Source organism: Protomyctophum parallelum (assembly GCF_964188405.1).
Source record: "Protomyctophum parallelum genome assembly, chromosome: 10".
NCBI classification, from domain to species: Eukaryota; Metazoa; Chordata; class Actinopteri; order Myctophiformes; family Myctophidae; genus Protomyctophum; species Protomyctophum parallelum.
This window is the reverse complement of record NC_139704.1, coordinates 30,992,240-31,009,149: the sequence shown is the minus strand read 5'-3', so window position 1 is coordinate 31,009,149 and position 16,910 is coordinate 30,992,240. Positions and strand designations below refer to the sequence as shown.

Below are 16,910 nucleotides of genomic sequence, written 5' to 3'. Positions count from 1 at the left end.
CACGTGACGTAGGAGAGTGTTAAAGGCGCAGAGCGCCACAACGACGAAGTATAAAAAGGGCACAAATGTGTGAGCTTGTAGATCAGCTATCTTTGCCACACCACACCATCATACGATGGAGTATAAAATAGAGTTGAAAGTGCACAAAGGGACACTAGAAGAACAATGGAAAGGGACACTAGAAGAACAATGGAAAGGGTGTCTAGAAGAACAATGGAAAGGGAGTACTCACTGAAGTCTAGGATGTACAGGTCCGAGTGATCCATGAGGTTAAACTCATCACCCATTCCCTGCTCTGGACAGGGGCTGTGAAGAGAACAAGACACACAGGGTTCTGGGGGTCAGTCCCTGGAGGTCAACAACAATGAAAGAAAAAACCAAGAAGAAATTGAAAGATGGCGAGTGGTCAAGGCTTTGAAGGCCTCTCCAGGAAGGCAACATTAACCCCCTGTCCTTTACTTCCTGTCTCTCTCTTCCTGGGCATGAGACAAACAACGCCCCCCCCCCCCCCCCCCCCCCCCCCGACAAGACTGCAGTGATTAGCCAACTTTTCTTCTTCGTACGACAAGTTTATCTAAAGGGTCTCCGCTGTTAAATGAACCAGGACTGAATCATGAGGCAATTTAAACTGTGGGAGGAGAGAGGTATACCTATAGCTATAGGCTTGATTTATACTGTTGCCGCGCCAGTGTGTCGTGGCCTGGAAAATATGAACCCGATCTACAAGCTCACAAGCTAGTTAGATGGGCTATTTTTAGGCGCACGACACTGAAGTATAAATCAAGTGGCCCGGATTTGCGATGACACTCGGCTCCTATAATAATAATAATAATGATGATGCTATTGACGGAGGAGGCCAGCAGCACCCAGCCGGCGCTAGAACTAGGAATAACCCCCAGACCCAAGCCCATAGACTGGGAACCATTCTGGACGGGAACTCCTTTTGGGTGTTTTAAGCGTTGTGTTATATGGTACTTTAGCAGTGCAAGCTCATAGCAGATCTACAAGCTCATAGCGTGGCACCGAGTGCCGCACTATGACCTTGTAGATCTGCTATTTCTTAAAAGAAATCGTGAAAATGTGCCGCAAATCTTTGAATATATATTCTTTCACAGCGAACGTTTTAAACTCAAATCTCTGCTTCCGGAGGGTCCCTGGAATAACATATTTTCAGATGGGGGGGTCGGCGGCCCATTACATAATATTTTTGGGGGTTCTTGACATGAAATCACCAGCTCAGTGGCCTTGTGGTTAGAGTGTCCGCCCTGAGACTGGGAGGTCGGGGTTCGATCCCCGGCCGGGTCATACCAAAGACTCTAAAACAAAATGGGACCCAGTGCCTCCCTGCTTGACACTCACATCAAGGGGTTGGATTGCGACATACTAGCGTCATGTCCAGGGGGTGTACTTGTACATCAAGCTGCCTCACGCTACAGAAACAGGAGATAGGCTCCTGCCCCTATAGGCCTCATGGCTACAGAAACAGGAGATAGGCTCCTGCCCCTATAGGCCTCATGGCTACAGAAACAGGAGATAGGCTCCTGCTCCTATGGGCCTCATGGCTCGGCAAGGCTACTTTTGACATGAAATAGTTTGAGAATCACGCACTGATTATAGAAACATTTCAGAAAACCGTCAGGATCTAGAAGACATTTGTAGAATCTGGTCTCAGGGCCTAAATGGGGTTAAGACAGCCATGTTAAATGCGTTCAGGCCTGTGTTTCCTTATCAGGGGCCGGCATACATTAGGCCAACAGGAAGCAGGACTTCAGGCTGGTCCCTACTGATAGCCCCTCGTCCCACAGACCTGCTGCTGCTTACCAGCCACTATCACTGGACATCTGTTTCCTGCTGCTGTTTCCAAACACACACCTGCACTCCTGCCTGCCTAGAACACTGGTTCCCAAACGTTTTCATGTCAAGGACCCCCAAATTGACATTTGTTTTAACCCACGGACCCCCCCCCCCCCATTTGAAGAGATATGCCAGGGACCCCCATAAGAGAAGAGTTTTAAGGCTCTTATTTCAAGGACCCCCAGTTTGACATGCATGAGTCTACGGACCCCCCTTTTAATGGCATTTCTATCTCTGAGACCCCAATTTATATTGTAAAATCAATGTTAATTTAACTCTGAGAGTGTACAAATGGAACCAAAAATGGACCCGTGTGGACCCTAACTGGTCCATTTGGTTCCATTTGTACACTCTCAGAGTTACAGACGGCCCAGGCCGTAGCGTAACGGTCTGGGCACCGGACTGGTGATCCAGTCGCGGTGTGCCGCGGGTTCGACTCCCGGACCCGACACGGCCTTTACCGCATGTCATCCCCCCATCTCTCTCCCGTTTCCTGTCAGCCTACTTTCTATCCCTTAAAAAATCAATAAAGGCGTAAGCCGCAAAAAAAAATATCTTTAAAAAAAATAAAATAAAAAAAGAGTTACAGACGACCATTTGGTTAAAAAATATTATTTAGCTGGGTCCCCCCTGGAACTCCCCTCAAGGACCCCCTGGGGGTCCCCGGACCTCACTTTAGGAACCACTGTTCTAGAAGGCAAATGGCTCAAACTTTAGGTCATTAGACCGTTTTCCTCCTCGGTCTGATTATTTTTTTATTATATCAATCTCCACATTGATGATTGATCATCTCACGCCTCACAGCAGCTCCTCCAACAGTGGAGGAGTGGTTAGAAATAGTTCTAATCCTAATCACTATACACTCTGTCTTTCTTTTATCCTTCATTTTTTAAGAGCCTGCTCAGGGACTACAGATGACATTTAGCTTTGGCCAAATCTGGCTTATTTACATTGAGGTGAAAACTGACATGTTGATTAATGAGCTTTGTCCCTGTCAAATAAATAAATAAAATAAATAAGACATTAAATTTCCAAAAATATGGGTATGGAAGCAGCAAAAGTGACTATGGATTATGGCAACTGTATAGATTATTAAATTAGCACTGCATCCCACAGGCTCATATTTATAACCCATTTAGGACTACGGTGGACTCTAAAAACGCCATCTAAATACTGAAAAATGTCAAATATTGATTTATTATTTTTTTCTCCAAAAATGTTAAATTGCAATATACTGTACATAGCAACCCCAAAAAGGTGTCCCCGTCCTGGATGGGATGATGTCAATGAAACACTGCGACCAGACGTGGCCCAGAGGAGCTGCTAAGAACACAACGCTTCCCAAAGGACAGCTTTACTCAATCAGGGGTTATTACCAAGTGGTTTACTGCCTATTAGTGGAGGATAATTGGGAAATTAACAGTCAACAAGCTATTTGTTGGGTTCTTTTACCACACCGACTGCCATGGACGGAGATCTCCGCTTTTTAGTTTTCAGTTGTGTTAGTTGTTTCATATCGCTGCACTGAATTCTATTCTGCTTATTGGACAGCACTTTGTAACTTTGTAAAGTGCCTTTATAAATAAAGCACTTTTACAAAGCAAAGCTACATTTTCAAATCCATCGGTTCACTGCCGTGGACGGAGATGTCTGTCTTTTGATGTTTTATATTGATTCAGTTTGAGATCGCGCTACACCACAGTCTATCCGTGTTCTGATGTTTTATATTGATTCAGTTTGAGATCGCGCTACACCACAGTCTATCCGTGTTTGATGTTTTATATTGATTCAGTTTGAGATCGCACTACACCACAGTCTATCCGTGTTCTGATGTTTTATATTGATTCAGTTTGAGATCGCGCTACACCACAGTCTATCCGCGTTTGATGTTTTATATTGATTCAGTTTGAGATCGCACTACACCACAGTCTATCCGCGTTTGATGTTTTATATTGATTCAGTATGAGATCGCGCTACACCACAGTCTATCCGTGTTTGATGTTTTATATTGATTCAGTTTGAGATCGCGCTACACCACAGTCTATCCGTGTTTGATGTTTTATATTGATTCAGTTTGAGATCGCGCTACACCACAGTCTATCCGCGTTTGATGTTTTATATTGATTCAGTATGAGATCGCGCTACACCACAGTCTAAACCACAGTCTATCCGCGTTTGATGTTTTATATTGATTCAGTATGAGATCGCGCTACACCACAGTATAAACCACAGACTATCCGTGTCTACGACTTCAAGCGGAAGTGGTTGGTCCTTCAGCATAAAGGTTCCCCCTCATTGACTTGAGCGAGAGGCGAAATCTTAACACCTTTTTATCTCAGATTCTAACCAAAACAACCTTCATTTATGGCCGATTACGGTCGGGTCGCTGGTCGCTGTTAAAAACATGACTTGGAACGATCGCCGAAATCTTAACACCTTTTTTATCTGGGATTCCAATCAAAACAAGCCTTATTTATGGCCGCGTGGCAGTTAAAAGCATCATGCCTCGGGTGGTCCGTGGTCCTCCCGCAATAGGATTGCTTTAAAATACCCGTGACACATGAGTGGGACAGAGACTGCAACAATCGCTTTGAAGAGATGCAACTTCTTATGGATTGACTGGCTTCTGGTGTGCATTACATTTATATAGAAAATAAACACAACAGAGGAAAAAAACACACACACACACACACACACACACACACACACACACACACACACACACACACACACACACACACACACACACACACACACACACACACACACACACACACACACACACACACACAGTGCAGTAAACCTGTATACATTCTGATGTGTAGGCTATTTCAAAAACATTACCTCGCCGGTACAACCAATCCAAACCAAAGCATTCTCTTTTGAATTGCCTCCTGTACTTGCATCTCAATGTCCCTTTTCCTTCCTTTGTTCCCCCATCGTTCACCCTTCACCCCCCAAACCCCATCCCCTTGTTCCAACTCTCGCCTATCCTAAGATGATAACCATCATCCCCTCCTACCACCACCACCACCACCACCGCCCGCCCATCCATCCCTCCATCAATCTCTATCTCTGTCCCCGTCCCACCCCCCTGTCCTCTCCTCAGCCTCTCTCGCGCTGCGTGTTCAGGATGTAGTAAGGGTTTTACGTTGCTAATCTTTACTAAACAAACAAAGAGTGGTGGCTCAAAGCGGGCCGCGAGGGGTGCGGAGCACGAGCGCACGGGTCCCAGGGGGCCAGCTGGGGAACTCATTACGCCCTCCTTCTTGCCCCCCCAGGAGGAGGTGATCCTCCATGTTTTACAGCAGGAGCCCCTTCATCAGATTCCTCCCCTCCAGTCCAAACCCCATAGGCTGGTTGTTGCTGGCCGTTGCGTCAGGATTCAGCAGCGCTCATATTATTTATTCATCATTATAAGGCACACGGCATTGCCGTGTTCTAGACAGTTTAACTTTTTTATAAAACCTCTGTATTTTAATTTAGTTCACTGTACTTTTTTGGAACAGCTGACGTTCACATGAAAGTTTGAAAGACCAAGTGGTGCTTAAAAATCCAGCAGATGTGCTTTTTAAGCAAATAATAAACATTTGAATTTTATCATGATGCAAGTTCACAGGTATTGATCCCAGTGCAGGCCAGGGTTACAGTATATATTGTTCCTGCTGCACATCATCAAAGTATGCCAAAACCACACTGACATTAACAAGGCCTTGGATTCCTAACTCAATGAGGCATTTCAGAGTGCTTCAACTGAATATGAAATACCATTACTTTCAGTTGCATCTATCTAGTACTATCCAGTACTCAACAGTATTATGGAGAATCATTCATTCATTGCCTGAAGTTGTAGAAAATTAGAGGAAAGAGTAAAATGCTTGCCATGAGAGAGGCATTTGCATTGAACACACACACACACACACACACACCCTCTCACACACACACACACACACCCTCTCACACACACACACACACACACACACACACACACACACACACACACACACACACACACACACACACACACACACACACACACACACACACACACACACACACACACACACACACACACACACACACACACACACACACACACACACTTTTTATAAAAATAATCCACTGACTCTCTCTTGTCAGGATCAGCTTTCCTCAAACATCTCTGCCAATCAGTAGCTAAATGTGGCCGTCTGTCTGTCTCCCGAGTCCCTATTCAAACCAACGGTGTCTAACACAGACAGAGCTGTGTGCATTTCTTGTCACCCAGACACATTTTGTCAATGGCTCCAGGGCTTCCACCATATCATGACGCACGAGCCATTCATACAATCTCATCTGAAGAGCCATTTGTTTACCTCGCTGAAAAATAAGCATGCTCAAAATAAAAAATAAGCACGCTCATTATTAAGCCATTTTGGGCGGGGACCCCTTTTGGTGTTAGCATTATGTCATGCTTTCAGCTTTAGCTATTGAAAAATCTACAAGCTCATAGAGCTTGTAGGTCTGCTATTTTTGAAAAATCGAAGAACGACTGACATAGAAACTGTCAGGTCAAAATGGGTTAAAAAACCCTGCATCATGCGACTCAAGGCAGCTCGATCTGTCAAGTGTGCTACATCAAACACTCGCGGCGTTAAAAGTTTGTTTGGGCATGGGCAGTAAACAACATGGAGGACATGTTATGTTAGTATTGGAAAACAATGAAAGGCTATCATGGAGAGCAGCACACCGGGCGGCCGAGCGTTTTGGATGCCGTCGTGTGAAAGCGTGCAGATAAGAGGCGTGCTTTAACAGCACATCAGAGGGTCGGCGGTGGTGACTTTCTCGCATGCTCACACAGGCGGTTAGCAAGGCGGGCCGCGGCCCAGGGGGTCGTGCTGCAGCGGTCACTCTTCAAGGAGGAACAGGTTGAAGGGAGAGCCCAGTGGGTAGAGAGAGAGAGAGAGGGGACAGCGGGGGGTCCGTTAGAGGGGTCCGTTAGGGGTCGGCACAACGACAAGAAGGAAAGTCCCAGGGTGTAACTTTATGTGGCGTCCTGGTGTTTGATGAGTCACTGTTTTGTTACACGACCTGCAACGTATCGTTCTGTGGTGACAGAGTGCCCCTCCTCCTCCCTAAAGAACTCAGAGAGAGAGGTTCCCCCAGTCCCAATGAGGTCGGAGGAGCGACACCCCTCCCCCGCCAGAGAAAACACTGGTTGATGTTTCAAACAACACTCAGAGGGGGGCCATTAAGAGCCCCCTTCTTGGTCTGCTCCAGCAATGGCCTTCCCGCTTCACCCCATCTTCATCCCCAAACCTAGGTCTCTAAAAACAAAATAAGTGCTCAACTTCAGCCCTAAAAGAAAACCAGACATCCTGGGACAACAACCTGAACGGTCTTAGGAGTTAGGTGTGAACTTAAGCTAAGCCCCCAAATTCCGTGAGTGACTTTCTAATGAACGACAACGAGGTGCAATGAAAAGATTAAAATCTGCCCCAGTCAGCGACACCTTCATTACTGCTCTCCAACCACAGACATTGTTGATGCTGATGCCTGTAGCTTGTAGCCCATGTTGCTGCCCTGGCCATCACTACGTGGTTTTACATTGCTTGTATCCTCATTCTTGGGGAGTGATTTGACCCGCATCCTCTTCCTCTATCCACTTCCTGTTGACCTCTCTGTCTCTAGGAACTCATCACATACTACAACTTCCTGTACGGCCACCTTATCACGAGGGCCAGATGTGTGTCGAAATATTTTCTTTGTAGTAAAATACAAAGAGTGATGGGAGTTATAAACCATCTTCACACACACTGGTCATAGTTAGCTTTCCGACCCTGGATAGCCCATCTCCCATAATGCTCTGGACTGTTCCCCCTCACTGTATAAGTTTATTTTCCCTTTTTGCTTCCTTTATTATGATGAATTCCTGTTCTGTTCTTTAACTACATAGAAGTGTCTATTTGTACGTCTCAAAAATGTTTTGATGAATTGAACATGGTGGACCCTGTTGTAAACAAGTGTAATGCTTAATTGGGTCGTCCACTCACAGTTAACAGTCTTTGTATTGAGTTTGTGCTTGAAATGTACTGTAATTCTGCAAACTGTTAATAAATATTTCAATCAATCAAAAAAAAACTCTTGTCCTATGTGTACTGTATAGCTCCCAGCCTTATATATATAAATATAAGGATTATTTGTTTGTACAGTAAGTTTGTGTATAGTTTCATGTTACTAGGTGGACCACAATGGAAACAAGCAAAGGCTTTTTGTCTCCACCAGGCCGAAGGCATGTGGGGAGAGTATGTTTTGCACTCCGTCCGTCCGTGTGTCCGTCCGTGTGTCCGTGAGCAGCTAATCTCGGCCACCGTTAAGCCGGCCGATGCCAAATTTTGCACACACACTCCCTGGATGCCAACGATGAACCTCTGCCCCAAACTTTCCAGAACGGCCTGTTATAGCGCCACCAGGAGGCCGCTTTGTGCAAAACAAGTTTTTGCACAGTACACCTACAGATTTTGTCCAAACATCACGCAAATTGGTACACAGTCTCTCTAGAGCCATTCAACGAAACGGGTCTTTCAGATTTATCAGACTCCATCCTGGTTAAGATTGGCTTCCAAAGTTCACAGGAGTGCTCAGTTTCAAATAAAATGCTGCAAATCATGAACACATCGCGTGATTTCCGTGAAATTGTGCACCCACATTCCCACTAGGCCGAGGACGAAATGCCACATGAACAATTTCAACTCAGCCTCTTGGTGGCGCTATAACTGGCCGAAAAGTGTTTTTACCTCTAACTGCACGGATCTGTGGATAACTTTGTATGCCAACTCCCTAGAGGCCAAGGAAAAACCTTTGTCTGGAATTTTTCACATCTGCTCTTTATAGCGCCACCAGGAGGCCGACATATGTAAAACACATTTTCTATTATTACTCCTTCAGATTTTATCCAAATTTCACGCAAATCGGTACACATGATCTCCATAGTCATGTGATCAAGACAGGTTTTTTTTATTTCTCATATTCCATCCTGGTTGGCCACGATTGGCTCCTACACTTTTCAGGAGTAGCCCGCTTTGTACAAATCGCCACAACTCCTCAACGCAGCGTCCGATTGCTATGAAACTGTGCACGCATATTCCCACTAGGCCGACGACATGCCACCATTTTTTCATCCAAATCAGCCTCACGGTGGCGCTATAACAGGCCAATTCCTGTTTTTAGCTATAACTGCATCGATCTGTATACAACTTATGTATGCACACATGGAAAAACAATGTACCTGCATCCCTCCAACACGAACCTCCGGCCCAAATCTTCCTCAACAGCCTGTTATAGCGCCACCATGAGGCCACAACCTGACCTGCCCTGGTGGAGACCTGTGCCGATTGGCACTTTTTCTAGTTTGAGATCATTTACATGTAAAGGCGCAGTCACAACGGATGGAAAAACATTCTGTGAATTGTGTTGCAGCACTGACAGCAATGTTTATTATGTTACCAGCATGTTCGTTTAAACCCATTTAGACCCCACGTCGAAAAAAGAAAAAAAATCTTCTAAATCATGACAATTTTCTGAAAGATTTGAGGCACATTTTAACGATTAAGAAAAAAATAGCAGACCTACAAGCTCGTAGATCTGCTATTTTTCAATAGCAACTGTTTAAAACACCAAGAGGGGTTCCCGCCCCAAAATGGGTTTTAAGCATTGAAAAACGAGCGAGCCTCGACAGACTTCTCACTAGTACTACATTCTGTTACAGTACATCATATCATGCATCTCAGGAAATACGCAAACAAACAAACCAACTGCATTGGATGTTACACTGCTTGCTACAATGAAAACTACTGCAAAGTTTTTCAGCTTTTTTTTCTCTCCACTTAATTTTCAAGTACTTTCATATAATTTTTCTTTTGTTTGAACATTGCCTAGATTTTCTATTTGGGGTGCAACATCTATCTATAAATCTCTGTTTGCACCAAGTCTCTGTCTGTGTGTAATCCACGTAACTCGAGCACCGTTCGCCCCCACCGCCTTCAAATTCGACACACACGTGCGTTCCACACCACAGCAGAGGGTGCAGTGGCCGGTGTCGAGTCGGTCGGACCCATTGGTTATCCAGAACCGCCCCAAAAAGGCCTCTGCCTGGGCTCTGGACTGGGCCCCTGGCCAGCATCCATATATGGAGCTGGCCTGTTCCTACCTCACAACACTCCATATTTGGGCATATAATAATAATAATAATAATAAAACTTTATTTGTGTAGCACCTTTCATGACATGAAATGCAGCTCAAAGTGCTTTACAGAACAATGGAGAAAAAAATAAAAGCAAGGCAAAAACATTAAAAAACAAGCAGTAATGCAATACAGTGAGGACATGAATAACAAAAAATAAAAGATCAATTAAAAGCAAGGGTGTAGAAGTGGGTCTTGAGCTGTGCTTTAAAAATGTCTACAGAGGCTGCCTGTCGAAGGTACAGTGGGAGTTTGTTCCATGCCGTCGGCCCGTAGAAGCACAAAGCTGCTTCCCCGTATTTTTTAGTTGCCATTTATTTAGGCAAAGCGAACAGGCCAGCAGTGGAAGACCTTAGGGGGCGGTTTGGGACATAATTAGGCAGGCAGTCATGTAGGTAGGAAGGTGCGAGACCATTGAGAGCTTTAGACACAAGTAAAATAATGTAAAAATCAATCCGAAAAACAACCGGAAGCCAGTGCAGTGATGCCAAAACTGGAGTAATATGTTCTCTCATCTTAGTTCTAGTTAAAACTCTGGCTGCTGCATTTTGGACAAGTTGTAATCTGTCAGTTGTTTTCTTAGGCATATGGAGCTGGCCTGTTCTGACCTCTCAACACATGTTTGGGCCTGACACAGAACTCCACAAGCTGGCTGCAACTGCATATACTCCATATTTGGGCATGCCTTACAAAGAACTCCATATATGGGCATAAAAAAAAAAAAACTTAGATACACATATGTGACTAAATTTGACTGAGAGACTGCCATATGCGTCTCCTCACGGCCAAACAACTTTCGTGTTCTGACTTTTGACCTCTAACTGTAGACCATAATTATCTGAAAAACAGTTAAATTCTATCTCCTCCCGGGATCTTTGACCAAAATGCATGAACATTTCTACACACAAACCTTGGACCAATAAGACAAAAAAAATCGTGAGTACATTATTATGTGCGATATGAAATTTGAGCTTGCCATATTCACAGTATGCCTTAATCATATCCATTATATTTAAGGGCCTTTGGATAGAAATGAGACTCCATGTAGTCACTTTCAGTTAGAGCACTGCATGGGGAGGTGTGTGTGACTGTGACTGATGTTAAAACTAGGGATGGGTTCCGATTAGTCGATTATCGTTAATAGGACCCGAACTCGATTATTAAAATTAATAATCGATAATAGTTTGTATTTTATTTTAATTAAAATCTGTCGGAAAGGCAATATTGTCATCCAAACAGGACAGGGCTATAGGCCTACCAAAGTGTGCCTGGGATGTGTCTGTGTAGCTGCATGACTGAGAGCAGTGTGAGTGGAGATTGATTCCAATCAAGATACAGGTTTGGAGGATTTAAAAGGTGTTGGTAATTTACCTAATGAGGCCTAGGCTGGGGTTGCTATGGTGATCAATTGGCTCCACACTGGTCCAGGGACCACCAGTGGTCCTTGAGGGGGTTCCAGGTGGTCCTCATCCAAAAGATGGAGTTAGTAACCACATGGACCCTTATTAATTCTCAAGAGTTGCAATTGTTGTTAATCTACATCAGGGGTTCCCAAAATTGTTTGGCTTAGGTACCCCTTGGGGGGGAGATTTTTTTATTTGTAGGGTTCATAAAAATAACCCCCCCCCCCCCCCCCCCCAAACGATGAATCGTTAATATTGAATTATACAAATCGATTTTCATTTTGGACACATTTACACATCCCTAGTTAAAACCTGTAGCTTGTATGTTACTACTACTATGCTACTATGCTTGAATGAATTGTGTTAAGACACTTTGGCATTCATAGGATATAATATTACCTGAACTTACAAACTACGGCATGATCAAACAAGAAGTGATCTGGTGTGATGTGGCCCACTATAAGAAGTGATCCAGACAGACTCTGACGAAGACCGTCTAGGACCTAGACGGTCTTCGTCGGTTTTGACCTAGACTCCAGGTCAAAACGCCTTGGTCTCGTTTCATGTTGCCTTGCTCATGAATAAATCCATATAGATCTCTTCATCAAAGCGGAGTGACTTGGGATCTTTTTCTCTGCAAAGTCTGCATTTTACACCTTTTGGGAATTAAGCAGTACTACTTAAAGAAGTGATTACTTTAATCTATACTTTCATGCGTTTTCCAAAGTGCTAATGTACTCTTAACCCAATTTGTGTCCAAGACGACGTCTCCAGACTTCATTAGGATTATGTAAATGTACTTATTATTATGTAAATGTGCTTGCCACCGTTGTAAATACGTTAGTGATAATGGAGCGCTGCAACAAACACGGTATCTTAAAAAAAAAGACGCAATGATGTGGTCATTACAGATGTATATATATGTGTTATCTCATCATCTCAACTGATCATCAACTATCTGTGCCCCCTCCTGGGCAGCAGATTAAACCCTGATTTGGTCATTACAGAATGCATACATCGCCATGCATTTTCTATGCCTTAATCTCAAGTGATCTAGTTAACTATCTGTGCCCCCCGCTGGGCAGTGGATTAAACCCCGTTGCGGAGGCAGACTTAAATCTACGTAAGATGCCCAGACACTACCTACAGCTGTGGCTATCTAGAGACGACCTGGCTTAAGATTAGACATGAGACCGCAGTCGCTGCGGAGGCCCGGCGTCTCAAATAGAGACTCCTAGTGTAGACAAAGAAAAACGAGCGAGATCTGGTTGCGATCGCATCCGGAGAAGGAAAACTGAACCTGCTAAATTAGTACATCTATCTTTGGGATGGTCCTTATCTAGGAGGCAAGCTGCCTGTGAAAACAAGGGAGTGACTGTTAATAACTTTTGAGGACCTTGAACACAGCTGGTAAATATAAGAAAAGATTAAAGTAGTTTTGAAAAGCTCCCTTATGGCTGGAAAAAATAAGCTAATTCTTCCTGTTCATCTGTGAATGATTCTGGGTTCAGCATCAAGGTTGCCTCCTTAGAAACCGTAAGACAATGGCTTTCACACAAGTCCCTGCTTTGCTCTTGGGCTTATATTCATCGAAGCTTTATATGTCAGAACTGTTCAACAGTGAAACTATTTACCTTTCCGCTCTCCAAGGTAATGTTATCCTTTATATACGTGGCTTTGACATCCCGCTCTTCAGTGCAACATTTGATCTTTAATGACTTTACTTCAAATATTAATTCTGCTACTGCCTTGCAGTATCAGATCTGTAGGTTCATCTGAAGCCTATTTGTAGTCGATCTGTTAAGGTTACATCAGTGAACTCAACTGATATTTTGTCTTGGATACGTTAAATCTGGGACCCACCTATGCTTTCTATGACATAGGCAGCTCCCGCCAGGATCTAGACACAGCTGCGCGACATGAGACTAATTCATTAGAGCGACAGAGAGAGAGAGAGCAGTGTGTGTGTGTGTGTGTGTGTGTACGTGTGCGCGTCAATTTAACAAAGCCGCAGACGATGAGAAATCAGCAGAACGACGTTTGCTCTACTCTATGCCGTATTGAAGTGGACTCGGCCCACAGACTTCTTTTTCTCTCCCTGGAAATAAAACGTCTGGGTTTCCTCGAGGCTATGGAGATACGTCTGCTCTCCTCCAGAGCCCTAACACTGGGCGAAGAGACACACAATCAGAAGAGTAATTTGGTTGTTGCATCTAGAGGTAAACGTATAGAGTAAACAGACAAACTCTGAACATGTCACTTATCGCCAGTTGACATAGACGGCGGCACCGAGTCCGCTGCCACCTGTGCAGGAGGCCGTTTGTTTATTTGAGACCGTGTTTAACACTCAACCCCAGTGACACTGTGATGTATACACCCTGCTAGTGGGTTAAGGAGGGTTAAGATGCACATGAAATACTATCAGGAGCTTGTCTTTGAAAAGTAAATCAGTGTTTCTGGGTCTGCCCTGAGGTCTTGTAGCGCCACGTGCGGGATGCCCCATATCCTGTCAGGGTCACCACCACTGTTTGACAGGTTATATCTCAGGCATACTAGGGGCGCACGCACGCACGCACGCACGCACGCACGCACACACACACACACACACACACACACACACACACACACACACACACACACACACACACACACACACACACACACACACACACACACACACACACACACACACACACACACACACACACACACACACACACACACACACACACACACACACACACACACACACACACACACACACACACACACACACACACACACACACACCGCACGCACACACACTTTAAGGAAACTTCTGCAGCCTACACTTTGACCCTTTGTAGGAACAAATGTCAACGGGTGTGTGGTTTTCAATGTTCTGGGGACTGTGGATTGGCCATTGTAAGCAAGCAAGCAGCACAAGTCAGACTGAGCTGATATTCAAAGACAATTCTGGATAAAATATAGTTTGGTTTCCACTCAAGTGACAGGGGAGAGAATACAGTGATTTAGAATTTGTTCTGTGCGTGCCCCAAAGCCCCAGTGTGTTGTGTTTAGTCTAGCCTTTTGAACTATGAAGTTAAACAGCGATAATAAGCCATGCTCTAACCAGCTGGACTACCATAACAGCCACTGATAAGGTGTAGTTATGGTCTTGTAGGTGATATCTAGGCAGCAGCACGTGTGACCTTTACTGATCCTCTAACATCCATCTCTAGACTCCACGGCGGTGCTCTGGCTCAGCCTCAGTGACATAGCATGGTTTCAACTGCTGATTAAACATTGGGGGTGAGGTTGTGGTGGATTAAACACCGCCAGGGGTCCCCGGGCTGGGGGTGTTTTGGCTACTGGGGGAGATTACCCCCCCCCCCCCCCCAACTCTACCCTCGACCCTCTTGTTCCATCTGAAAATGACCACGTCTACAACTCTCATTTCCATAAGCAGGCTCAGCAGGGTTTCTTACGCATTTTTAAGATGCCATACCTTTTCAGACTCACATTTCCAGTATTCGCAGTAGATTTGTCACACCATATTTGAGTGTACAAATAGCCAGGTGTTCATGTAACTGAATGCTTTTAAAATTGAACCTTTAGCTACTGTAGGTATTGTAGCTCATACAAATCAATTACTGGTAACCACTTAACCACTTAACCATTGTCACGTGACAATGTGACACGTTGTGAACTTGTAGATCGGCTTTCCACCCCCCCCCCCCCCCCCCCCCCCCACGTATATGCAATGCCAGTGCAGACTAGCCAACACCAACTCGGCACTCTTGAATCACTACTAGCCTCCACACACCCCCCGTCGTCTAGCCTTCAAGAAATACCAAAAAAAGAATTGAGGAATAAAATTAGCTTTCAAGTAATAAACATAACCTGTCAGGGGGTTCTATTTTTGATTAAATGGAGCAAATCGCGTTTCCTGTAAAAGCCAATTTGTGACGTCTGTCTGGCGAAGCGAAGCAAAGGGCGTGCTGCGTTATGTGTGCAGCGAGCCGAGGCCGCCATGCTGACGTCAGCGTGACAGGAGGTGATCTGGAGTACTGAGTCATGCCACCGCACACCCAAACACATGTAAAAATACACCCTTAAGCCATTCTGGGCGGGAACACCTTTTGGTGTTTTTATGCTTTAAGCTATTGAAAAATAGCAGATCTACAACTTGTAGGTCTGCTATTTTTGAAAAATCTTGAAAATGTGCCTCAAATCTTTGAATATAAATTATTACAGAGTGAACATTTTAACTCAAATCTTTGCTTCTGGGGAGGTCCCTGGAACAACATATTTTCAGATGAGGGGGGCGGAGGCATATTACATATAATCTTTGGGGTCCTTGACATGAAATATTGAGAACCACTGATATAGAAACATGGGGTTTTTCAGAAAAAACATTTAAAAAATATTTTTTCAGGCCTAAACGGGTTAAGCTCACTCCAACCTGGAGCAGTTATTTCTGTGTCTGTATAGTGGAAGGCAGTGGGGGAATATCAGTGGAGGGCTGGCCAGACTTCCAATAGGATGCGACTGACTCAGAGATGGGAAGTGATTCATTCTAGTATTATTCTTTTTGCGCCAAAAAGCCAGATCTCTGTGATGAACTGATGATGCATGCCAAACGGAGGGCTTTGTAAACAAAGCAAAAAGCCATTTCAAGTACACCCACAGGGGGGCATGCACCACAAATGCTAGTAAAAAAAGAAAATTAGGTTCAAGTTAAGTTGTTGTGAGTCATGTGACAATGACTGCCAGACAGGTTTTTTTTATATTATTCAATACTGTCTGCCTGTATTTGGCTTAAAGAAATTGTGAGAGCGGCCCCATTTCTTACAAAACATACCCTCTATAATATAATGAACACAACATGCAATCAACCCAAAAATGGAACGGCACTTTGAGAGATAGAGCGCACCTTTCTGCTTCGAGTAGCGGCAGCGGTGGCCGAACGGTTTGCGGAGCGGTCTTGATATCGGAAGGTCGCTAGTTCGTATCCCCGGACCGGCACGTTAAAATTACCACTGCTGAAATGCCCTTGAGCAAGGCATTGAACCCCTACCATGAAATGTTCTATGAGCAGGGCCTGGCTATAAACAAGTTATTGAGCTTAGTCCAGTTACCCTGGGTAAACATAGTAACTTTGCTTTACTTTGCTTTGCACTTTTGGGAAAATACTTTTATCCCAAGCACATCCCAGGACCATGAACTCATTGCATATAGACATATTTTGTTTGGTTGGCAGTAAAAATGCTATGGTTTGCTTCCCAATGGGGCCAAGCTGTAGCCACCATTGGTCTATACAGCTTCAGCGTCCATTTGCAGAGATTTTAGGGCTGGAGGTGATTGCTTTGTTCTCCACACAATGAAATGACATAAAGGCCATAGAGCTCACCTGGATCTGCCCTGGCATATTGAGGACATCAAAGAGGCCT

General features: G+C 44.5%; 1 protein-coding gene across 3 annotated transcripts in view; it reads right to left on the bottom strand.

Moving 5' to 3' along the window:
* klhdc3 (kelch domain containing 3) overlaps nucleotides 1–16,910 on the bottom strand; it is a 78,043-nt gene that overhangs the window by 7,663 nt on the left and 53,470 nt on the right. For all 3 annotated transcript variants that reach the window (XM_083775688.1, XM_083775686.1, XM_083775687.1), the window contains one exon: nucleotides 233–306. In XM_083775688.1, the coding sequence (XP_083631814.1) occupies nucleotides 233–306 (74 nt within the window). The remainder of the gene's footprint in view (nucleotides 1–232; nucleotides 307–16,910) is intronic.